The 24,600-nt window shown below is 45.2% G+C and overlaps 1 protein-coding gene across 5 annotated transcripts in view; it reads left to right on the top strand.

Moving 5' to 3' along the window:
* LOC129342146 (protein CEPU-1-like) overlaps positions 1-24,600 on the top strand; it is a 1,103,651-nt gene that overhangs the window by 274,953 nt on the left and 804,098 nt on the right. For all 5 annotated transcript variants that reach the window (XM_054997748.1, XM_054997747.1, XM_054997746.1 and 2 more), the window contains exon 2: positions 436-525. In XM_054997748.1, the coding sequence (XP_054853723.1) occupies positions 436-525 (90 nt within the window). The remainder of the gene's footprint in view (positions 1-435; positions 526-24,600) is intronic.

Raw genomic sequence — 24,600 nt, 5'->3', positions numbered from 1 at the left:
TCGTCACTTGTAGCTTGGCCCTGAGACCCCCCTCCTTATAATACAGCCCTCCTATCTGAGTAAAAAAGCCTTTTTAAATAATTTGGTTTTGCATCGTTTGTGGAAAGCCAGCAGAGTGGGGGCTCTACATCCTCAGGCAGGCCGTTCCACAGGGTACGGGCTACCACAAATAATAATGTGTTCCAAAACCACCCTGCAGTGCTTGCACTTCCCATTTTCTCTTGAGTAAAGCATCCAATATCTCAAATGGCTAATGTTGGCTGGCAAATGGCAGTCTCTGGGGAGGCAGGGAGACATTGTACAATGCCACTTCCAGCATCAAAAGTCGAAGTGACATCACCATACTGCAGTGACACTCTAGGAATCCAACAAATCTCTATGGCTGGATTCCTAGAACATCACCATGATGCAGTGACATCACTTCCTGTTTTTCAGCCATTTTCCTCTCCCGTTTTCTCCCGTTGCTCATCCAAGCAGCATCGGCAGATCGGACAGGATCAGCAGGAGCCGTCCAGCTGGAGGCAGGTAAGTGGCATCCCTGCTAATATCTTGGAAAGCCAAATAGCTGAGCAACATTTCCAGTGTATTCACATCTGTATTGGCTGTATTCAACAACAGCATGGAGGAATGAATAGGGCTTTTTCTCATTTCTTTCTCTTTTGTATGTTGTTGTTACGAACCTTTTCATGCCACCTATGTTTTTTGCTGTTGTTTCTGATTAGTTTGTTCTATTTTTTTTTTTTTTGCATTTATATGTCTATGCCATTTAACCCAACTGATGCTGAAATAACTTAGAAAATGCATTAATTTTCATGAGAAGAGTCCGACACTAAGAATGCAGAAAATAGCTCAGAAATAAGAGTCCTAAGTTCAGTTGTTCTCAAAGGAGAACTGAAAGAAATTAAAATCAGGACTTTTTTTGAACCAGCAGGGGATGAGAAATTTGATGTTATCCCATATGCAGCCAGCCAATAGCATCTGTTGGTACATGATCAGAACTTACAGGATTGTAAAGTTAAAGGGAACTGCATTTCTCTTAGCCTTCTGATTAAATTCAAGAGGTCACCAATGTAACACTTCCAATTAATCTGTCAGGAAGTCTTGCAGGGTGTGAACAGGCCAAGCAATTTATAGGAAACATAGGTCCCCGTCAAGACCTAGCCTCGCTTAGAAAGCCGTCCTTCCTCCAAAGCTGCGTATTGCTCCTCTTTTAAAAGATTTGTGACTCGGGGATGCTTTAAAAAGTGAAGGATGTTCTGAAATGAGGTGTTCAGAGATGTGGCAAACTCTATAATGGAGGACAGGGGAAATTTAGATATCAGGGTTTACAGATCTGTCCCTTCATCCTTTCAAACGGTGTATGTTCTGATTGCAGATAGATCCACATCAAGTAAGTCCAACCTGTACTGAGCATAGGGTTCCCAGTTGCTTGCCAGTGGCGGGCAATTTCCCAGTGGTTTGCTCCATTGCCCGCTGGGGGAGAGGTGGCAAATTGCCCAGTGATTGCCAGTCACTGGCAGGCAACCTAAGGAAGCATGCAACAGGCACACTTCCTGTGGGGTGTGACTACATCACTTCCTGATGTCATTATGCCCATCATGGAGCGCTCTTGCACTTTCCAGGGGCTAAATTTGGCCCCAAATGGGCTGAATTGGCCCTGCACAAAGCACAGGAGCATGCCCACCACCGGCATAATGATGTCACTTCCAGAAGATTGGTGACTACCCCCCCTCCCGCAAGAGGGTATAGGGACATGGAAACCCTAACTGAGCAGAGTTTGCTGAAATCTTCCCTGGCCTCCTCCTCCTTTAATAAAGGTACTCAAAGAAAGCCACGTGCCTGGAAGATCGCGCAAAACTCATGGCATAAAAGTGTCTTCCTAGCATGATTTCCCAGCACAATCCCCTTTAATGGGCCTTTTTCTGACATAATTGGGCCATTAAAGGAGATCGTGCTAGGAGATCATGCTAGGAAGATGCTTCATGCTTTGAGTTTGTGCGATCTGCCGGGGCGTGTGTGAAAACAGCCAAACAGGTCTTCTCAGAATCCTCCTGAAATTGTAGAATGGTCAGCAGAAAAGCTCTTGGGAATAATGGCCTAATCAATTCAGGAGGACCCTATTCAGTGGTGAGATTACTTTCCCCAGACGTGTCCAGGACATTAATGCAGTTCCTTAAGATTAATGCTGGAGAAGGTCTGGGTGGCCACACCCTTCATGAAGTTGCATGGTTGCTGTTACAGCTGCTGCTGGTGTTTCCTTGGGAGGACGAAGTTGGAGTTTTGATTAACACTGTTGTGGATAAAAATGTGAGCACTTTACTCATGATAATTTCTCACTGAGGGCCAAGCTACACATGACGAATGACACTTGAATGGCAAGTGTATTTCTCCCTGTTCACTTGCCCTCCACTCAATCCACTTGCCGTTCAAGTGTCATTCGTCATGTGTAGCTTGGCCCTGAGAGTCCTGTTCGATTTCAGAAGGAAGTAAAATTATGCATTTTTTCCTAATGTTGCAAGAGGCCCAGAAGTCACACACACACAGGAATATCTGCCTGTGTTCCATTAGACAATGTCCACATTGTGGACCAGCATTCAAAAAGCCACAGAAGTTTTGAAGACTTCTTGCAAGTCCAGAGGAGCGAAAACCTCAGCATTCTTCAGAATGTAGACATGTATATTTGCTGCCTGCTGGGGAGTAGCCAAAATGGCTCTTAGTATTGATATTGATTGCCAGCACAGTGTGGATCCAATTTTTTTTTTAAGAGTCTGCTTTCTTTTCCTAGTGGTTCTGTTAATTGAGCCCTTTGATGTCAAATCTGGATAAAAAGGGACAGTGGAGGAGCCCCTTTCTGCACCCCATTAAAATTGCCGTATTGCTTTAAAATTGATTAATGTTCCCTTTAGGGATAAAACAACCAGGCAGAGCACTTGGGTTGCTTCTCTCCCTGCCTGTGTTTTGTTTTTATTTAAGCCACGATCTAAAGCAAAGATGAAGGAGAGACTTTTATAGCCTGCGGCTCCTTGTTTGCGGATTATTTTCTAAAGATGCTCTGCAGAATATCAATTGGTTGTGATTAGAAGTCCCGCCAGGTACTGCCTTAGAACAGAAGAGATTTTAGAAGTCAGCATGGCTTCTCAAGCAAAGCTGTGCCGTTTGGCTTTCGGTGCAATCGACTCTCGCAGACAGTATTCAAAACTGAGGTGCTTCCAGCCTACCCCTAATTGGCAGAGCCGAAGGGGAAAGAGGAAGCAGCTCAGAATAGCAACCAGAGAAAAGGAAGGAGAAACCCTGCAGCGTTAGGAAGGAAAATGGAATGGGAAGAGGTGGGATAGGTCAGCAATCAGCTGGAAGTGTATTGCAAGAGCCAAGAAGAAGGCCAAGTGTGGGAAGTTGGATATAACTCAGGTCAGAATGAAAGAATCAGTTTTTGCTTAGGTGTGTTGCAGAGAATGTGGAGATTCTGGTCTAAAAGGCACAGGAACTATAGATACAGAACAGCATTTGGCTTTCTATGAATAGTCCATTTTTGAATTTTGGATCAAAAGAAGCAGTTTTAGGGGAGTGTACATTTCTGTTAAAAGATATTCAGATTGTGTGACTATTCCTGTTCAGCTGCTACTCAAACTCGTTGGGAGGGGGGTTCCTCTTCAGGTTTTACTGCTGGTTCCTGGTTTAGAAATAATGGGGATTTTATCCAACCAGGGAGCATGTACTGGTGTGTAGCCAACCATATTTGGCTACTTGATTATGTCATTAGGAAGTAAGTCAGGACAATTGAGAGTGAAGTTAAGTGAGGGCTGTTTTAAAGGAACAAGCAAACTGTTTGCAATGAATGTTGGAGAAGGGAAGGATTTCTAGTGAAGATCATCAACATAGATTTTTTGACCCTGCTGTCAATTGGCAAGGGAAAGGAGCACAACTTCAGCTTCACCCAAAACTAGATTACTAAGATTTCCTTGGGCTGGATTTGAATACATTTGTGACTGGTTGACGTAATCTGACATTTCCTTACCTTTTGGATTTCTTAACAATATGAACATAGATCCGGTTAGGAAGCCCTGTTTCAAATACCGCAATATTCTAAAAATAGGTTGATACTTACCAAGAGTGGGGACTTTCTTGTGGTGGCCCCTCCTGCTCTCCCTGCAAGGATCTCAGGCTATTAGGAAGTAGACAATAACTTTCTTCTTCTGCTTGGCATTTGGAACTTCTGGAGATTAATGGAATGGAACCAGTTTCAGTCTCTTGCTGCTATTATGTCTGTGGTTTTAATTTTAATTTAACAACTTAGTGTTGCTGCCTGGGTTTAAATATGTCGTGATACATGTTCATATTTATTTTGCTCACTGCCTGTTGAAAGGGGGCATATTCCTGTTTGTACCAATGGGCGCAATTAAAAATAAATAAATGCCTAGTTCTGGAACCAAAAAAATTACACAGCCGGTTGGTCCACAGTAGAGCTGCCAGATCCAACCTGGGAAATTCCTGGGAATTTGAGGGTGGAGCCTGGGGAGGGCAGACTTTGGGGAGGAGAGGGATCTTATCAGGGTATAATGCTATAGAGTTACCCTTCAAAGCTGCCATTTTCTCCAGGAGGACTGATCTCTAGAGATCAGTTGTAATTCCAGAAGAACTCTAGGAAGGTTGGCAACTCTAGTCCACAGCAACATCCCAACCCAAAAGCCATGCCATACCCTTTATGAAGACCAACCAAATGACCCATTTGCATGCCTTCAAGTTCTCCAGAACTCTTCATCAGGCTAGATCAAGATGGGCAGCTGTGTTAATCTGTCCGTAGCAGTAGAAAAGAGTAGCCATTATAAGACTAACCAAATTTGAGGTAGGGTCTGAACTTTCGTAAGCCACGGCCCTCTTCTTCAGGTACCAAAGATTTTCAGGGTGTAAGCTTTTGAGAAAGAGCCCCGTGGCACAGAGTGGTAAGCTGCACTACTGCAGCCCAAGTTCTGCTCATGACCTGAGTTCGATCCCAGCGGAAGCCAGGTTCAGGTAGCCAGCTCAAGGTTGACTCAGCCTTCCAGCCTTCCGAGGTAGGTAAAATGAGCGCCCAGTTTCCTGGGGGTAAAGTGTAGATGACTGGGGAAGGCAATGGCAAACCACCCAGTAAAAAGTCTGCCAAGAAAACGTCATGATGTGATGTCCCCCCATGGGCCAGTAATGACTCGGTGTTTGCACAGGGGACTACCTTGACCTACCTTAAGCTTTTGAGAGTCAGAGTTCCCTTTTTCAGATTCTTCAGCTCTGATTCTCAAAAGTGTACACCCTGAAAACCTTGCTGGTCTCTAAGGCACCACTGGACTCAAAGCCTGCTGTTCTGCAGCTACAATCCAGTATTCCCAATGCAGACAAAAACATAGGCAGGCATTGTTGGCAAAATTCCAAACTCAGATCCAACCCAGACACCATACCATTTGTCCCTGCTCATAATGAGCCCTTTGGGCTACCTAGCTTGACTTGACATTTGATCTACATGCTAGTTTATACCTGTAATCTTGATAGAAATCCCAGATGTGGTCCATGACACATTACCACTTATTTTGAGGTCATGCATTCATCACTTGAATGACCACAAGGTCATGGCTATGATGTCAGAAAGGGCTGTCACAGATCTAACATCTCAGGCAGAGCTCTGCTGTCCAATAGAATCGGTTCACATACTCAGCCAGCAATGAACAGTCCAAGGATTCATGAGTGCAAACTGTTCATGTATCTTTGCTCTGCTGTGTTTGCTGATAAAGATCCTGAATCCTTTACTTAATAGAGAAGGGGAAAAGTTTGCTCTGTTATAACAGAGAATCCTAATTTCAGACAGTAAAGTTGGCTCTTCAAAGCCTAAAGCAGCCATGGATGCCACTCTGCAGTTCCTTCTAATCTGGCAGAGTGCAGACGGGTAAGTTCATGTGATCAAGAAGGAGTTCGCCAAGAAGACTGCGGAGTCCAATCAGCAGGAGAGGAGAAGAGAGGCTCAGCTTTCGGGAAAGGAAAATAGATCAGTCAGAGCTCTTCTGCTGATGAAGAAGAGCCAAGTGTAGACACGACCAGAATGTGAATCAGCCTTTGGGCAAAGAACTACCCAGTGGCCGAGCTTAGAAAAGGTCAGAACAAAGAATACACCCACACAACCCCAAGAAAAGAAAATGCTGACAGATTACCCGGTGTCCCTTTCAACACATCACTAATTATAGCCCAGGAGAGTTTTCAATTTCTATATCTTCTTGCAGTTTTCTTTCTTGCGTGGGGAGGGAGATAGATCAGAAGGGTGAACTGAGTAGGAAGAAATGACAAGCTTTGCAACCTAGTCTAAACCGTGATTACATAGTCAGAGCAAGCGGTACAGCTTTTTTTGCACTGTGCCATTTGACAGTGGGCTGGTAGCTCAGTGGTAGAACTCTTGTGTTGCATAGAGAAGGTCCGAGGTTCAATGCTGAGCATCTCCTGATTAAAGGACCAGCATACAGGTGGTTGGAAAGACCTGTACCTGAGCTTGGTGGGACCAGCGTGCTCCTGATGTGGTTCATTTCCCAACAATCCCTGCCTCTGCCCGCCAATCACCAGCTGATCAGTGGGAGCTGCAATGACATCAATTCCAGTCTCACCTGGGCCAATGCTTTAGAAATCAGCCCAAAACATAGAATTAAAGAATCAGCCCTGGTCTGATGCCATCGCTTCTAGGTTGTACTGGAAGTGGCATCATTGCAGGGTACTACAGAGTACACACGTGCTTTGTGCGCATACGAAAAAGCAAGTCACTGGTCCCCACCCCCCACCTCTCTGACACCCACCATTTGCCAGGGGAGACCTGGCAATCCTAACCTGAGAACCTGGAAAGTTAGAGTGGACAAGATCGACCTTGATAGACTAATGGTCTGATTCAGTATAAATCAATTTTATGTGTCCATGTGGCACGCTGCAGGAACGAATGTTCTCCCCTCTTATAAAAGCAACCATGGTTTCTCCCTGGCATGATATGAAGCAGAACCCTACCATCACCATCAGGATAAATAGGGTTGCCATCATCCAGCTGGGGCCTAGAGATCTCTAGTAATTACTACTAGTCTACCAATGACATAAATCAGTTCCCCTAGAGAAAATGGCCGCTTTGGAGTATGAAATCTATGGCATTATAATCCACTCAAGCCCCTCTCCCCAAAACCTCACTTTTCCCAGGATCTACTCCTCAAATCTCCAGGAATTTCCCAACCTGGTGCTGGCAACCCTAGGAAATATTGAAGTCCAATCTCCCCTCCCCTTTGGCATGAAGTAGTACAGTCCAGCAAAAAGAATCATTACTTGCACTTCCTGATTGCATAAACTGGCCTTTTAAGTTTCTTCGACTTCCGTGGGGCTTCCATCCAAATAAGCCTATTTAGGCTTGCCGCCTTGGTGATTTGTACCTTGTTAGAAAGTATTTTCCTCTCTCTTGACTTGCAAAAAAAAACTAGAAAAGTAGAATGCCAGGTCCAGAGAGACATCTTTAAAAGGGGTTGTGGAATGATAGAATTTTGCCTAGTCAATAGAGGCTATTGAGCTGTTACACCACTAAAGTGCCAGCACATTGTCTGTATAGATCCAAAACATCCCTCTGGAATAATATTCCATTTGGCATACCTTGCAAAGGGAGAGGTGCTTATGATTACAAAGATTTTTCAGGCCTTGTATTTCTCTCTTTCTCTCTTTCCCCCACCGTCGCAGTTTCCTCGTCCTTCTTTTCCAGCCCTTTGATCTTATTCATGGAGGTTTTTTCCCCAAGTTTATATTGGAATGTAGTCTCCTTTCCTGATATTATGCAAGAGATGGGCCCCGTAGCCCCCTAGACACTCCAGCTGCCAAAGAACTTAAAAACAGAGGTGTAGGAAATGTCTGTTTTTTTATTTGTTTGTGGATGTGAATCTCTTTGGGTCTTCTGTTTTCATTTTTAACAGCATGGTTCTGTCATTTTCACTCAACTAACGTTTGAAACCATAAATTTAATGGCAAAAATTTAGTATGAGGGAGCAGAAAACTGCACAAAAATAAAAACTCAGGTTTGATTCCACAAAAGAAAAATGAAATGGATGTTAATGTTGAAACAGTGAGGCTGTGAAATTCAGTAGCATCCCTGCCTAACCATTCATCTTGGTGGATTATATCAATGGGTAGAGCTAGTATGGTGTAGCAGGTAGAGTACTGGACTAAGATCTGTGTAGGGCTGCCAGATAAAACCAGCAGTAAACACATAGAAAATGGGAGAAGAAAAGTGGGGCATAAGTATCTGAAGGGAAGTAGGAAGAAGAGAAAGAAGCCAAAGCTCTCCATTGTTTGGTTTCAGCACCTGGCCCTCAGAGTTTCTCTACACAAGACATCTAACATATGAAGAACACGTTCGGGAGAGGCAATGTTAGTCAGGAAGGGTAGTTTAAAAAGACAGAGTCAGCGGCAGAACAAAGGCTTTGCTATACACTGCAGCTGTGTGAGGGGCTGTGAAATGCCAGAAGGGAAACTTCAGCCCATTATAACCTCTCCAGGTCCATGCCTGACTCTGGAAGGCAGCTCCAGCCCATTTCCGTTCCTAGCTGCCCTCTGGTTGTGATCACACACAGTTTTAGACTGGAGAGGTGAAATTGACACAGCCTTGGGGGAGGTGGAGATGAAATTGACAAACCCTGTGAGGCGCAATCTCCGCTGGCTCTGTCTTTTTAAACTACACTTTCTGACTAAAATTGTGTCTCCCTACACTCGATGAACATGCCCCGAGGAGTCTCTCAGAGATATTCTGCCTCTTAATATGGAGGTTTCACTTTTCTGTTATGGTGCACAGCCATTATTGGTGTAGCCTCTCTACATTTGTGTAATTGTCCAAAATACAGTTAATCTGAGTTAAAATGTCTGATTTGCTAGGGCTAGTTCATATACACCAACCGACTATTTGAGGCATGAAGTGATGACTTGCGTGTGTGAATAGACCAGACAGAATTTGAAGGCCACTTCAGCTGGCAATGCTTTTCAGTGAAGTCAGTGTCTGTTCAGCTGCTGGCTATCAGGTGCATAGAAAGGGTCATGTACATGTATGTGCAAAGTAGCCCTTCACCACCTTTCAATACCAGGGTTAAAATTCTCTGGCTGTTCTTGGCTGGCACTATTGAAGAATGATCTAGTATTTCATTCTAGGTAGGGGGTAGAAATATACGTGTCAGCCGAAAGGCACTCTGGCTGGAAGAGGGGTTGGGGGGGCAGGATTCCTTTTTGATATGTATTGCATCGCCGGCTTTCCACTCCTGCCAATGAATGCGGGCAGGCAGCAGGCACCTGGCTCATGAATAATCATTGCTCCTTCCAGCACTCTTCTCCAGATTGAGTTTATGAGGTGGCACCAGGGAAGCAAGCCTGTAACCAGGTGGGCTATTTTCCTTTGAGGGGTGACAGAACTCCAGCCTGCAGTGATGGCAGGATCTTGGGGATGGCAGGCAGAGATTCAGCCTGTGTAGTGCCGTAAGACTACTCTCTCAAGGTGGAAACCACAAGGAAACCCCACTCCTCCATTTGAAGCCAACTGGGTGACCGTGGGTCAGTCACAGCTCTCTCAGAGCTTTCTCAGCCCCACGCACCTCACAGGGTGATGGCCAAGAGGATAATTCTAGCCACTGCTCTAGGTGGGCATTAAGTTGTTCTGAAGAGCAGTATGTAAATCGAATGTTATTATCATTAGAATAACGTGACCTCTTGATACTGTTCGTAGCAGCAGGCCAGAGTGTCAGGCTTTGCCAGTTAGATCCCCAGTTACTTCACTGAAGACACTTCAAGGGTCCAGTAAAAGTTTCTTTATTAGAGATCCATCAGTATCAGTGCACTCAGACAGTAACATTGGCAGAAGTGACGTAAAGGGGGGAAGCAATGTTAGTTATAGGGCAGGATTCCCACCTTGGGATAAAGACCGTTAGAATTTAGGCATGCAGGACCTAGGAGATTGGAGGGGGTAAGGAAGGGGAAGGCAAGGATGAGCTCATTTCATGTCTCACAGAGATACGGCTCCGGCGGGCATTCCAAGGACACTTTCCCATGCCAGTCGAGAAAGAGAAAGCAGCCACCTGCGAGATAAGCTCCTCTTGGCTACACAGACAGTTGCATAGATAGTCCTTTACACATTCTCAGAGGCTCAGAGTACAGAGAACAATAGACATACATGGCAGATAAGCAGGGCACATTTGACACAGAGTGAGTCCTTTGGCACTTCTCTGGCATCCCTTCTTCCCACCAGAAAAGCTTCAAGTCAGGTCTACCTGTCGCTCAGCAAGAGGTCATTGCCACATGGTTCTTCCAACAGACTCTCTTTATCCCAACACAAAAATGACAGGACAGACAAAAATAAGTGCAACGTTACTCAATGAGTAATTAACTGGGCCAGCCTAAGCAGCCTAAGCCCCATTGACTTCTGTTGACTTAGCAAAACGTAACTCTGCTTGGCACTATAAATTGTGGAATTTGCTGCCAGTAGATGCAGATATAACCTTGAGCACAGATGGCTTTAAAAGAGGATTAGACCGACTCATAGAGGAGTCCCTTCAAAGGCTACTAGCCAAGAATGGCTAAAGGGAACTTCCACATCCAGGAACAGTCAATCTCTAAATAATAAAAGTAATAATAATTATTATGTATTATATTTATATCCCACCCTCTCCGCAAGCGGGCTGAGGGCGAGTCACAACAGAAGATAAAATATACAAGATAAAATCACAATCAATTAACACAGCTTTCTAATAAAATGCCTGCTCACCATATAAAAACCATATAGCATCTGACGGAGGTGGAAGTGTGGCTTAACCATGTGTGGTCACTCATATATGGGGGGGGTAGATGGTTAATACCCCCTACAGACATAGAGGAGACCAGGAGAGAGGCTCATTTGATGGAAACCCTGATGGCCTCAACCATATGCCTGGTGGAACATCTCCGTCTTACAGGCCCACCTGAAGGAGACAAGATCTTGGCAGGCCCAGGTGTCCTCAGACAGAGAGTTCCACCAGGTCGGGGCCAGGACCAAAAAGGCCCTGGCCCTGGTTGAGGTCAATCGAGCCTCCCTGGGGCCAGGGACCACCAGTAGGTGCTTACCAGTTGATCTCAGCACCCTCCGGGGAATATATGGGAAGAGACGGCCCCTCGGGTATGCTGGTCCCAATCCGTTTAGGGCTTTATAGGTTAATACCAAAACCTTGAACCTGATCTGGAACTCCATGGGAAGCCAGTGTAGCTGCTGCAGAACTGGAGTTACATGTGTCCTGAAAGGCACACCCATCAGGACACTGGCAGCAGCATTCTGGACCTGCTGAAATCTCCAGGTCTAAGAGACATAATCGGGGGAAAGCCTTGGTCTCTAGGCACTCTTTTTTGGCTCTCCAAGGTGACTCCTCAGCTGCTGTGTGATATATGATGATCAACTAGATGGACTGCTGTTCTTAACCAACAGGGCACCTCTTATATTCTTATATAGAAAATGCAATAAAAAGTTAGAATGAACATCCTCCAATGACATCCTCCAACCATCGTCCCATGGATAACAACCACCCTTGTGCATCTTTCATGTGAGCCGACCTTTTTTTGCTTACGACCTCCCTTCTTTCATTCCTAGTGGATCTACATGATTCTTCTTTAGCACATGGTTTAGGTTTTTATATCTGGCTGTTGATTGTGAGAAGCCGTTTGAAACTGGCTGAGCATCAACCTCATTAAAAAACCGCTGTTGTGACACCATACATTTTACAGATAAAAATTGATTCAGTTGATACCTTTTTTAAAACAAAAACTATAAAATTAGACTTTCTCAAAGATCTGATGATTTTCACGGTGTGTGTTGAACTTCGATTGCCACTGTTTAAATTTTCTCATTTTTTAAAAAAAGAAACATGAAATTATCTTGAGGTTTCCAGATGTTTGCTCTTTTAATATCTGCCGCTCATCTGATAAAGCTATTGTGAATTAATGGCCTGTTTACACCTTTAACTTCCATCTTAATGATTTTTTTTTCCCTTGGAAAAATAAAAGCTGCTGTAATTATATCTTGTAACTGCAGGATTTTATTGCTGGTTAAGTCATCCAACAAGGAGTTTCGATTAGTTTATCCAAGTAAATATTCTGGTCATGTTTTCGCTTCCTTTTTAATACTAAAACAACGCACTAGTTGCTATTAAGTGGCCCATGTTACTGATGGTTAGCAGATGGGGGTCAGATTTTCAGAAGATTACAGTCTGGGCAATCTCATTATCATTAGATTTGCAAAGCAACTCAGCAGTTCATGTGTCTTTGTGACAGGTGTTAGCTATGGATGAAAATACTGACCCTATTTGTCTAGGTTGTAGAGGGGAGGGGTGCAGAGAACGATGTCAATGTCATGCATACTCCATCATTATTTGTTCCCATTTTATTTAAAATATTTTTGGTTAGGGGGTCTCCAATAAGTAGCTCATGAGCTACAGGTAGCTTGCCGGCTGATGCAGAGTAGCTTGCGTGTCCTGGAGAAAATCCAAGAAAGGATTGAAAAAAGATCTGCTCAGTGGTTTACAAAAGCACACCTTATTTCACAGGATTTTTCTCTGAACTGCTTAGCTGATAACTTCATTTCTGGTGTTCCTTCTAGCTCGTGTTCTGTTTCTAGGAGAGAACAAAATTTGGTAACGTGCCTTGGTGGGGGGGGGTTATTTTATTTCATTTTTACCCTAGCTTTCTCCCCGACGGGGACCCAAAACAACTTATATCTTTCTTGTCTCCTCCAATTTATCGTCACAACAACCCCTTGAGGTCGGTTTGGCTGCAAGTGTGTGATTAGCTCAAGATCACCCAGCAAGCTTCATGGCAGAGTGGGGATTTGAACTTGGGTCTCCCAGATCTTAGTCTGGCGCTCTAACCACTACACATCAGTGTTCTCTTGAGATATTTTAGCTTTCATTAAGGAATAGGTTGGTGACCCTGATTTAGGTCTCCAAAGCAAATTACAAACATAGCATGAACGCAGTTTATTTATTTATTTGTGTCATTTATAGTCCCTCTTTCTCACTGAGACTCAAGGCGGATTACACAGTGTGAGATTAGTGCAGTCAATATCAAGGACATTTCCATAAACAATGCCATAGGGTTGTTTTCATGCTCAGTCCAGGGAAGATGGTCTGCCACATCCACTCTAGTATAATCCATCCATTCCCTGTTCTCTGGGCTTGGATCTTGATGGCTCTTTCCTGCAACCCCGTCCTTTCTGCCACTTACAGGTTTGCAGCTGGGTTCCTTGCTCATGGGCACAGGCTGCACAGTCACAATTATTGGAATATTGGAATGTACTGTAGGGAGGAGGCCATGTCTCCATAGTCCAAACATGCTGGCATCTTATCCAATGACATCCACCAGTCGCCATGGACAACATGGTGGTTGGGATAAGGCCAAGCCCACCCTGGAAACAGCCGTAGATAATTAATAATGTGGCAAGGCTATCATCAAGAGATCATTAGCAGGCGTGGTATTAGGCACAGGGCATCTAGGGCAGCAGTCCTGGGCCTTGCACGGGGAGGGGATTTGCCCTGCAACCAGCTGTCCCAAAGCCATCCACACAACACAGGGAGGAGGTGCCTGGGCAGCCGAACCCCAAAGCCATCATGGGGAGGAGGTAGAAGCATTGCCAGTTTGGGACTGGAAATCTCCTGGAGATTTGGGGGGGGTGGCATCTGGAGACAGTGGGGTTTGGGGAGGAGAGGGACCTCAGTGGGGGACTCCACTTTCCACAGCATCCATTTCCTCCAGGGGAACTAACATCTGTAGTCTGGAGATCAGTTGTTATTCCAGATCTCCTGGCCGCACGTGGAGGTTGGCTAGTCCAGGAGGTGTCCAGCCCAGCAAGCCCTGGCGCTGCTGGCATGGCATGCAAAGAAGGCTCCCTACTAAGCCCCAAATCTGCCCGCTAAGCTTAGTGAGGAGGGATCTAGTTAGCGAAGCTCTGAAGCCTCCCATTTGGTGCAGGAAGGAGGAGCCTTGCCAGGTAGCTCTTTGGGAGACCACCACCATGGTTGGGGTCCCCCAAAGTGATTCCTAGGGCCTCCAAAGTGATTCTGGGGCCACCCATCCTTTTCTGCCCTGGGGAACCAGAATCACCAAGACCACCCCTGGTAATTAGGTATAAAATATCATTCTAGAAGGAATTGTTCTAGATTTGCAGTCAATCTGAAAAAAAAAAAAACATCCCAGTATTGACTCTCGGCTTACTTCGTCCAGTTTAATAAATCCTCAAAAACATGTGAGAAGCCCTGATGGGACAGCTCCAGGGTTGCCAGCATCCCTCTGGGGGGTGGGGGAATCCTCTTCCCCCCAGCTGCTCCCCTCTGCCGCTGCTCCCCTGACTGGCAGGGGGGGAAGCATGCATCCGGAACGTGCGTGCTTCCCTGTCATGCTGGAAAATGATGTCATTATGTGCATTATGGAAACTACAGGCCACACCGTGTGTGTGTGTGATTTACTAAAAATCGACTCCAAACACTATGTCTGGGGAACCATATCATTTTCCAGTGTGTGTGCATACGTGACTAAGTACTTGCTTCCCACTTACCCCACTTTGGCCCCTGGGGGACCTGGCAACCCTGTTCAGACCAAACGTCTATGTAGTAGAGCATCCTATTTCTCATAGCAATACTCTCCCCCCTGTTGTTCAATCTTTATATGCGCCCCCTCACCCAGCTGATGCGGAGTTTCAGACTGGGTTGTCACCAGTGTGCAGATGACACCCAGTTGTATCTGTTGATGGATGGTCATCCTGGGTCTGCCCTGGATGTCCTTCTGAGAGCTTTGTAGGCAGTGTCTGGTTGGGAGAAGTAGAGCAGACTGAAGTTGAACCCTGTGAAGATGGAGGTCCTGTACTTGGGACATGGGGTGTTGGATGTGGGGTTCCATCTCCCAGCCTTTGGGGGGGGGGCTTGGTGCCCGTCTCATTGGTTAGGAGTCTTGGCATGATCTTCCTCCCTGTCTATGGAGGCCCAAGTCATGTCTGTTGCCTGGACTGCTTTTTCCCATCTGCAGCAAGCCAGGCAACTTGCCCCCTATCTCTCAGCCCAGGACCTAACAACAATGATCCATGAAATGGTCACCTCCAGGCTGGACTACTGTAACTCGCTCTACACAGGGCTTCCCTTGGGTCTGACCCAGAAACTACAGAGTGTCCAGAACGCTGCTGCTTGTATCCTGATGGGTGTTCCATACAGGACACATGGTACACCAATTTAACAGCAGCTTCACTGGCTCCCTGTGGAATTCCAGATCCATTTCAAGGTGTTGTTTTTAACCTTTAAATCCCTAAATGGACTGGAACCAGCATACCCGAGGGACCGTCTCTCCCCATATGTGCCCCAGAGAGTGCTTTGTTCAGTGGGTAAGAACTTATTGGTGATCCCTAGCCCTAGGGAGGCTCGTTTGGCCTCGACCAGGGCCAAGGCCTTTTTGGTCCTGGCCCCAACCTGGTGTAACTCTCTGTCTGAAGACACCCAGGTCCACCGAAGTCTTGTATCATTACGGCAGGCCTGCAAGACAGAGATGTTCCACCAGGGCCGATTCCAGACGGCCCTCTGCAATCTGAAACGTCGCGCGTTGTGGCACGTCGTTGCGCGGAAAACGCGATATCTCGCGTTTTCCGCATGACAACGCGCGACAACGCGCAACGTTTCGGATTGCAGAGGGCCGTCTGGAATCGGCCCAGGACGTGGTTGAGGCCAGCATCAGAACCATCATTGAGCCTCCCACCGGTCTCCAGTATTCGATTACATCTCGCCTGTCTGTCACCCTCCTCTTTGTATGCTGGGGGCAGGAGTGTCTGTGGTTTTTGTGTATATATGATTTTAATAGCTGAATTTTATTGTAAAATTTGCTATGTAATTGTAATTTATGATTGTTGTACCCCGTCCTGAGCCTGCTTGTGGGGAGAGCAGGTTAAACACCCAATAAACTAAACTAAACTAAACTAAACTAAACTAAACTAAACTAAACTAAACTAAACTAAACTAAACTAAACTAAACTAAACTAAACTAAATTAAACTAAACTAAACTAAACTAAACTAAACTAAACTAAACTAAACTAAACTAAACTAAACTAATGGATATTACTAGTATAATTATACAGTCCAGTCAGAGACATGGTGATTAAATTAGCAAATCAGGGCATGCATGCAATAGACTTGCCACTTCCCACCTTCCATGTGCGCCCCCCTGCGGTGCTGTGCGCCCCCGCACACAGCAGCCCCAGGATCAGGCCTGTTTTGGCCTGGATCGGGGCCCCTGTGGAGCACAGGAATGCTCCCATGCCCCACAGGGGCCCACAATGGGCCCGATCCGTGCTGAAACAGGCCCAATCCACGCCCGTTTTGGCACGGATCGGGTCCATTTTGGCGCTGATTTGGCCTGTTGTGGGCCCGTGCGGAGCGCAGGAACACTCCCACGCTCCACAGGGGTCCAAAATGGGCCCAATCCACATCAAAACAGACCCAATCCGTGCCAAAATGGGCATGGATTGGGCCCGTTTTGGCACGGATCGGGCCCATTGTGGGCCCCTGTGGGGCGTGGGAGTGTTCCTGCGCTCCACAGGGGCCCACAACAGGCCCAATCAGCGCCCAAATGGGGGCTGTGTGATGACGTCACTTCCAGAAGTGATGTCATCACGCTTGCAGGAGCGCGCACATGCGCGCTTCGCACACGCACATGAGCTCCTCCGAGGTAAGAGCCAGGCCCCAGTCTCCCGCTGGGAGATCAAGGGGGGCTGGCAACCCTATAGTACACTGTGTCTAATATAGTGTTTTCATTTAGCCATCCTAACAATGCCTTTACTTCACCTCTTGTGTACCAGGCTCTAATGAAATACTCTACGGCTTATGGGAGGTGATGCCGCTATACATTCATTAGGTTGTAAGGTGCTTCAAGACTCTTTGTTGCATCGGAATCAGTAATTTTAAGTTACCACAATGCTTTGGGTCTCAAATCAAATCACCACTTTGCCAGTTTCAAGGGATGATGGTAAGAGCATTTCATGGTTGCCTGGGAAGCAAGGGAACATTCCATGCCACTTTATTGGAACAATAAGCTTTCAAAGGTTGCTAAGCTATCATGTGCTAGAAAAAGACTTCTTTAATGATAACAGCACAGGAGTTGGTCTGATAGGGTATCATTCCAGGTGACTCCCCATCCACCCACGCAAACTTGCTTTGGGGCACAGACAACAGTTTCTGCAAATCTCATTGGGGAGGGATTGTGTATGTGTCAGGGAGCATTCTTAAAAATCAGTAAATTTTACGACTCCAGTGCTGACTTCCAGGAGCACTGAATGGACATTCCTGAGCTTTAAAATGGTCTGAGGATTTCAGTACTAGACTGGAACACTTCCTGAACATGCTAATTCATCCATCTGCTGGCCAATGTCTTGGTTTCTTGGCTTTGATCAATGGCATCCTTTGCTGTGCAGATGAAAGGAAAGGGCCTGACTATCCCCACCCCATCCCATATTGTGTGTGTGTGATGTGCTGTCATGAAAGACCTCCAAAACATCCTATCATTAACAGATATGCTCAGATTTTGCAAACTGGAGGACGTGGCTTCCTTTACTGAGTCCAGCCTTCTTGCTTTAGGTCTTCCTCTTTTCTTACTGCCTTCCACTTTTCCTAGCATTATTGACTTTTCCAGAAGGTCTTGTCTTCTCATGATGCGACCAAAGTACGATAGCCTCAGTTTTGTCATTTTAGCTTCTAGGGAAAATCCAGGCTTGATTTATCATAGACTCCTTTTTCTTGGTATCAAGTAACCCCCTCTTCCCTCCTTTTGACTGTCTTTTGACATCTCCCATAGCTGGATGAGGGAGAACCAGTTGCCCACCTCCCCCATATTCTGTGTTGTCTCTGTCAATCACTGGCCCAGGCTGGCAGCTGGAATTGCAAGTCCCCATGTTTACAATGCATTGTAATTGCAGACATAGGCTCAGCTGTCACTTGTAATTTTATCTTGTCCTGTTTGCAGGCGCGCACATTCCCCTAGGTGTCAGGCATCTGCCCTTGCAAGCAGCACTTTTGGCAGGAAGAGTGCCCCACCGTCAAGTTAGGGGGGGGATATCTCTTGCCCTTCCTCTCTGCCTTTCTTCCCTGTGCAGAAGGCATAATAGTGAGAGACAAGACAGAGCTTGATGCTGCCAGTTACCGTTCTATTGCATCACGTTCCACAACCACAGAGATGCAGCACAGAACCTCATCCCTCACTACCTATGGCACAACTCTTTCCCCCTTGACTTTCTGGCTCTTTCAGTGATGTTATATTTAAAAGTTTAAAAATAGCCAGTGCTGGACATGAAATATGAATTCTCTCTAATGAGGACTTTGGGGAAATAGAGACTCTTCTTCATCCACAGGAAGGAATGTTTTACATACAGGTGTTGGGTATGAAAAAGAATGAAGTCCATTGCAGGCTTTTTGTACTCGGTGAAGATGGAGTCTGGATCATTCTTTGTGCCTGTTACAAAAGGAGAGGCAACCTTGCAAGATGCTTTAAAGTGGATCTATATTAATTATAGGATGTACATCACCTGAGCAAAAAATGATGGCTCAACTATTTATATATTCATGGGGAGGAGGTTATTACTAGAGATGAGCACAAACCAAAATGCGAACCAAAATTAAGCACAAACCATGGTGGTTTGTCAGATCCCATTTCTGACAAACCACCATGAACTTTTAGGCTGGTTCGATTGGTTCGTTTTTTGGTTCATTACTGCAGACAGCCTGGTGCCAATCGATCAGTTTCCTAGGCAACAGGGGATGGACTTCCTGCAGACCTTCTGCTGACCTGGAAGTGAACTTCTGCTGGCCCGGAAGTGACCTTCTGCTGACCCAGAAGTGAGGATTTTCTGACCCAGAAGTGACATTTTCACAAACCAAATGAACCGGTTCACGAACCAGGGGCAGGTTCGTGAAAGTTCATGGTTTGTGAAATTTGACGAACCATGAACCACATGGTTCTTTTTTTCCCCAGATCATGCCCATCTCTAGTTATTACTTCCTGTAACCCGAGTACTTCTTAAAGATGTAATACTTTTTATTTAATTTTCCAAATATTTAGACAAACAACAATTTGAATAACTTATTAACAATACAATAACCAGCCATAATAAATGTAATATCCATTAAAGTATTGAAGAAGTAGAGAGCTGAATTACACCTTATTAGTAAAGTATAAAATCTGAGTATTTTTTGGTAAAGAAATATATGATGATGCATAATTAGTTACATAATAAAAAAAAGGGAACCGTTTTCCAAGAAACAAGGTTGGACGTTGAAGTTATCATTCAATATGAGCTGTTCAGATATCTTATCCATTACCATCACATCCCATATTTTTTGTATCCACTGTGTAATTGAGGGAACTTTATCAGATTTCCAGCTCTGTGCAATTAAAGATTTGGCTGCATATAGTAGTAATGAAATCAGATTTCTTCTCAGTGGTGGGGCAGGAACATTGTTCCAAAGATCTAATAAAATGAGTACTGGGTTTAGTGGTATGATATACCCTGTTATTTTTTCAATGTTGTGACCTTTCTCCAGTAGGCTTGTATTTTACAACAGGACCACCAGCGGTGAATAAAAGAGCCATTCTCCTTACAGCCTTTCCAACATTTGGGGTTATTGTTGGATTTGTAATGATATAAGTTCAGAGGTGTTATATACCATCTGTTTAGCAACTTGGATGCGTGGAGAAAGGAGCGTCATCCAAATAATCAGAACCAGGCTTCACAATATACCTCGGTGGTGTTCACTTAATTTTATCACCAGTCATTAGCGATGTGCTTACACAAATGAAGAAACAGCGGGCCAAAGACAGTCTATTTACAGTGTCACCTTACTCCCAGTTACAGATTTCTAAGCCTTTGATGTTCCTTTGGATGGCACTATTAGCTGTGTATTAGCAATATTTGAGTAGCATGGGACTTATTGTAAAACAGCACGTTCAGAAACTATTCTGAAGGCCAAGAGAGATGTTTCAAAGACGAACTATGACCTCATTGGTACTACAAGGGGCTCCAGCAGTTTCTTAGGGAAACTCCATTTTCAGCAGCACCAATGAAGCTACGCCCAATATGATTTCTCATCACCAGGATCTCTTACATTCCCCACAAGGGACTGAGCTTGGCAGTGCATGATCTGCCATCAGCATCCCAGTGCTCTTTTTACATTGCTAAAGATGCCGGGCCACAATTGTGGGATCATATCAGGGTAGCAAAACAGTGTCAGTGGACTGCCATTGTTCCTCCAGCTACTGAATGTATACGTTCTTCCTGGACTAATACATCTGAGAATGTTATAGGGAACTTAAAAGAGTTTTGATAACCGTAGGGAAAATTCTGCACTTTCTTCTTCTTCTTCTTCGTCTCCATCTCCATCTTGGTCTCCGTCTCCTTCTCTTTCTCTGTCTCCTTCTTCTCCTTCTCTTCTCCTTTGTCTTCTTTAAAAAAAAATGTTTTATCTCAGGTCTGAAAATGCAATAAATTTGGAAATCTTCCAAGTTCAGTTTGTAATCTGACAGGTGCCACCAGAATACAGGCAAGTTAAAGTCTATGCATGGTCATCTCATTCTAGTTCTTCCCCATATCCTGTGATTATTTTGATTTAAATGTTCTTTCTTGATCCAATCCATTTGAATATTTCTTTTCTTGACTTTCCGGTTGTCTACGTTACTGGCAACATTTATTGATGGCAGATGTCCGCTAAGGCGATGGGTCTTATTTCTTTGCATATTGGGTTTGACAATATTGTAAGTGGTCATTGGTTGATTGATAACAATTAAGCTCTATAGCTTCAATTATCTGAAATGTCTCCAACAAGGCCCTTCTTTTAAGTTAATCATATAGAGTCCCTTTACTTTTTGAGTTAGATCCAAATTGTATTATTTGTACCATGTTCCCATCATCAGAGCCTATTGAATGATGTCACCTGTACATGTCTCTGACCTTGTGTTATGACTTTGGCACATTGTGCTTCGCAATTAACTTCATCCATCAAGCCATAGTTACTGGGGCTAGAGTTGTTGTACAGTTTTTTAAAAAATGGGTATTCCCTTTTTAATATGACCACAACATTACACATTCATTTATTTCTCCCCCAATAGTTAAAAAAATGAAAACCTATACATTTTGGTACTAAAACAGACAGCAACAATGAATGCAATTGCTCAACAAAAACCCATAAAACCAGATTCAGCAACAGAAGCTTAAAGCTAAGGAAACAAGAAAACAATCAGCAATCATAGGGTACTGTAGAATACATTGGGAATACTGTGTATAGTTTTGGTTGCCCTACAAGGGCGGACGTGGCATTATGGCCACTGGAGAGTTTCCAAGTTTCCAAGTGGGACAATTGCCCACCCTCTAGTTGGGCTGGCCCAACACAAGGTAGAAGGGCCACATGTAGCCCAGGGAAGATGGTTTTTGGCTTGGGCTAGCTGAGTGCAGCATGCAGATGGCCCTGCCTAGCCCCAGCAGAGCTGCAAGTAGCACCCAAGCAAGCGGTTGGTTCTTTCTCTCTCCCTCCTGACATCCCTCCTTTGTGGGGGTGGGGCCCTATCCAGGGCCATTTTTTTTCTCGCACTCTGTCCCGGATTGACCTATCTCCAAAAAGATATTGCAGAGCTGGAAAAACTGCAGAAGAGGGCAACCGAGATGGTTAAGCGGCTGAAGCACCTTTCCTAGGAGGAAAGGCTAAAGACTCTGGAGTTTTCAGGTTAGAAAAAAGATGGCAATGGGGGAGACATGAGAGAAGTTTGTAAAACCATGGAGAAAGTGGACAACTTTTTTCTCACTGTCTCGTAATACTAGAATGTGGGGGGCATGCAACGGAATTGACCATCAGTAGATTCAGGACAGATCGAAGGAAGCGCTTCTTTACTCAAGCAGCTAAATTGTGGGATTCGTCACCAGAGGAGACAATGATAGCCACAAGTCAGAGGCAGCTTTAAAAGGGGATTCGACGGATTCATGGAGGAGAGGTCTGTCAGGGGCTACTAGCCACGGTTGTTAAAGGGAACTTCCATATCCAGAGGTACTAGGAGACAACATCAGGAGAAGGCTTTGGCTTCTACACCCTTGTTATTGACCTTTTGGGGCAACTGGTTGGCCACTGTATGAAGCAGGATGCCGGACTAGATACACAGCTGGGCTGAACCAACAGGGATGTTCTAACTAAATGGATGGTATGATCCACCTGGGCTGTATGGAAGAGGAGTTACGCACACATTCACACACAGGCACACAGGCACACCCCATCCCTAAGAAGCACATTTTGCCTGGCATGTATAAAATAGCAAAGACGTTCCTCCTTCTTTGGAGGTTTTTAAGCAGAAGCCATCTGACAGCAATGCTGATTCTGTGAACCTAGGCAGATCATGAGAGGGAGGGCAGGAAGGGTTATGTCAGTGCTTAGTTCTTGTGGCCCCTTCTTACATGCCTAGGGTGATGCCGATTGCCACATTGGGGTCAGGAAGTAATTTTGGCCAGTTTGGCTAGTTTGACTAGGAATCCTGATGGTATTTTGCCATCTTCTGGCCATGGAGCAGGGGTCACTGGGGGTGTGTGGGGAGGGGAGAGGTAGTTGTGAATTCCCTGCATTGTGCAGGGGATTGGACTAGATGACTCTGGTGGTCCAACCCTGTGACTCTACGATTCTATGATTTTGTGCTGCTAGCTGAACTGTCATTGTGCAGTAGGGTTCCTATCCACGGACACTCAGAATAATGGAAACATTCGGGTGAATTCTTGGGTGGAGAGTGTTTCTCCAAAAGCCTAGTGGAACTGTACCTTCTGTACTGAAATGTGGCCATACCCAAGATTCCTCTCCCTCTTCTCCTGGCCCTCTCTGTCATACGTTGCAGATTCTTATTGCCATGTTTTTTGTACCATCAGCAGCTGCCTTGGGATGCTGGGCAAAGTGATTGTCTGCAAATAGCTTGTAATTGGTTTATAAAACCCAAACTCACTGACTCTAAAAAGGCAGCGGGGCAGGAGAAGACGAAATAAGTGTCTGCTTTCAGAGAAAATTGGCAGGAGGAGAAATTGCTTTCAGAGCCAGAGGAAACAGCAACTTGAGTAAAACTAATTCCTCCCCCCTCACGACCGCAAGGAAACTTATGAAACTCCCAGTAGGCAAAGAAAACATCAGATTCTCAGGGAAGACATGAGGATGGATCAAAATATTATGCCCATCTGGTTATTTCCGAGGGGGCTTATGGAGGTCAGGAGGTCTGTCCCTTAGGGCAATGGCAGTACATGCCAGGCCCAGCTGCACAGTGACTGTGAGAGCTCATGAGTCACATGAACACACATGAAGCCATTGAATCAGATCATCAGCCCATCAAAACCAGTATTGTCTACTCAGACTGGCAGCGGCACTCCAGAGTCTCGTGTCAAAGTCATTCATATCACGTGCTACCTGATCCTTACTGGAGATGCCAGAGACTGAACATGGAAAGTTCTACATGCACAGAAGATGTTCTAGTCTTGTGCCATGGCTCCTGCCCAGGCAATGCCTGGGAGAAGGCGACCACACAAGGCCATCCATCCACTGACACTCCCCGCTTAGCTATCTATTTTCCATGCTGAAAAGTCCTAGACTCTTCAGCATTTCCTCCTGGGAAAGGTGGTCCAATTGCCTAATCATCTTGGTTGCCCTCTTCAGTACTTTTTCCAACTCTGCAATATCATTTTTGAGATACAGAGATCAGGACCGCACACAGTAGTCCAAATGAGGCCACACCATTGCTTTATACAAGGATGTTACAATACTGGCGGTTTCATTTTCAGTCCCTTTCCTAATAATTTATTGTATGGAGTTTGCCTTTCTTGCTGCTGCCGCACACTAGGTTAACATTTCACTGAGCTTTCCATCTCAGGCTCCAATCAAACTTTATCGGCATATATTTAAAGTAGGGTTGCCCCTTGCCAACTCTAATTTGTGAAATTCCTGGAGATTCTTAAGAGAGGTGTTTTGGGAGGGGAAGGGGCTCAGGAGGTATGTGATTCTATAGAATCTGCCCTCCAAAGCTGCCAGTTCCTCCAAAGCAACTGATCTCTGAAGTATGGAAATCAACAATAAGTCTTGGGAAAATCCTGCAGGATGACAAACCTAATTTAAAGGAATTTTTGTTGTTCCAATATGCATCACCTTACACTCACCTTCGTAGAACTTTGTCTGCCATATTGTTGCCTCGCCACCCAATTTGGAGAGATCCTCCTGCACTGGGTGGAGAGTGCCTTCAAGTCACAGCTGACCTATGGCAACCCCTGGTGGGGTTTTCATGGCAAGAGGTGGTTTGCCATTGCCTGCCTCTGCAACCCTGATTTCTGTTGGAGTTTTCCCGTCCAATTACTAAGGCCGACCCTGCTTCGCTTCTGAGACCTGATGAGATCAGGTTCACCTGGGCTATCCAGGTCAGGGCAACTATAAAGCTTACAGTTTTTGAAAATCATTCTTTTTTTTCCCCTTTGCCTCAGTTTGGGCACATTTTAAGCATCTCTTTGATTAAATTATAGAAAGTTACTAGGGAAGAGATGAAGTTATTTC

Source organism: Eublepharis macularius, chromosome 14 (assembly GCF_028583425.1).
Source record: "Eublepharis macularius isolate TG4126 chromosome 14, MPM_Emac_v1.0, whole genome shotgun sequence".
NCBI lineage: Eukaryota > Metazoa > Chordata > Lepidosauria > Squamata > Eublepharidae > Eublepharis > Eublepharis macularius.
The sequence above is the reverse complement of the archived record's forward strand: the minus strand, read 5'-3'. Positions and strand labels throughout refer to the sequence as shown.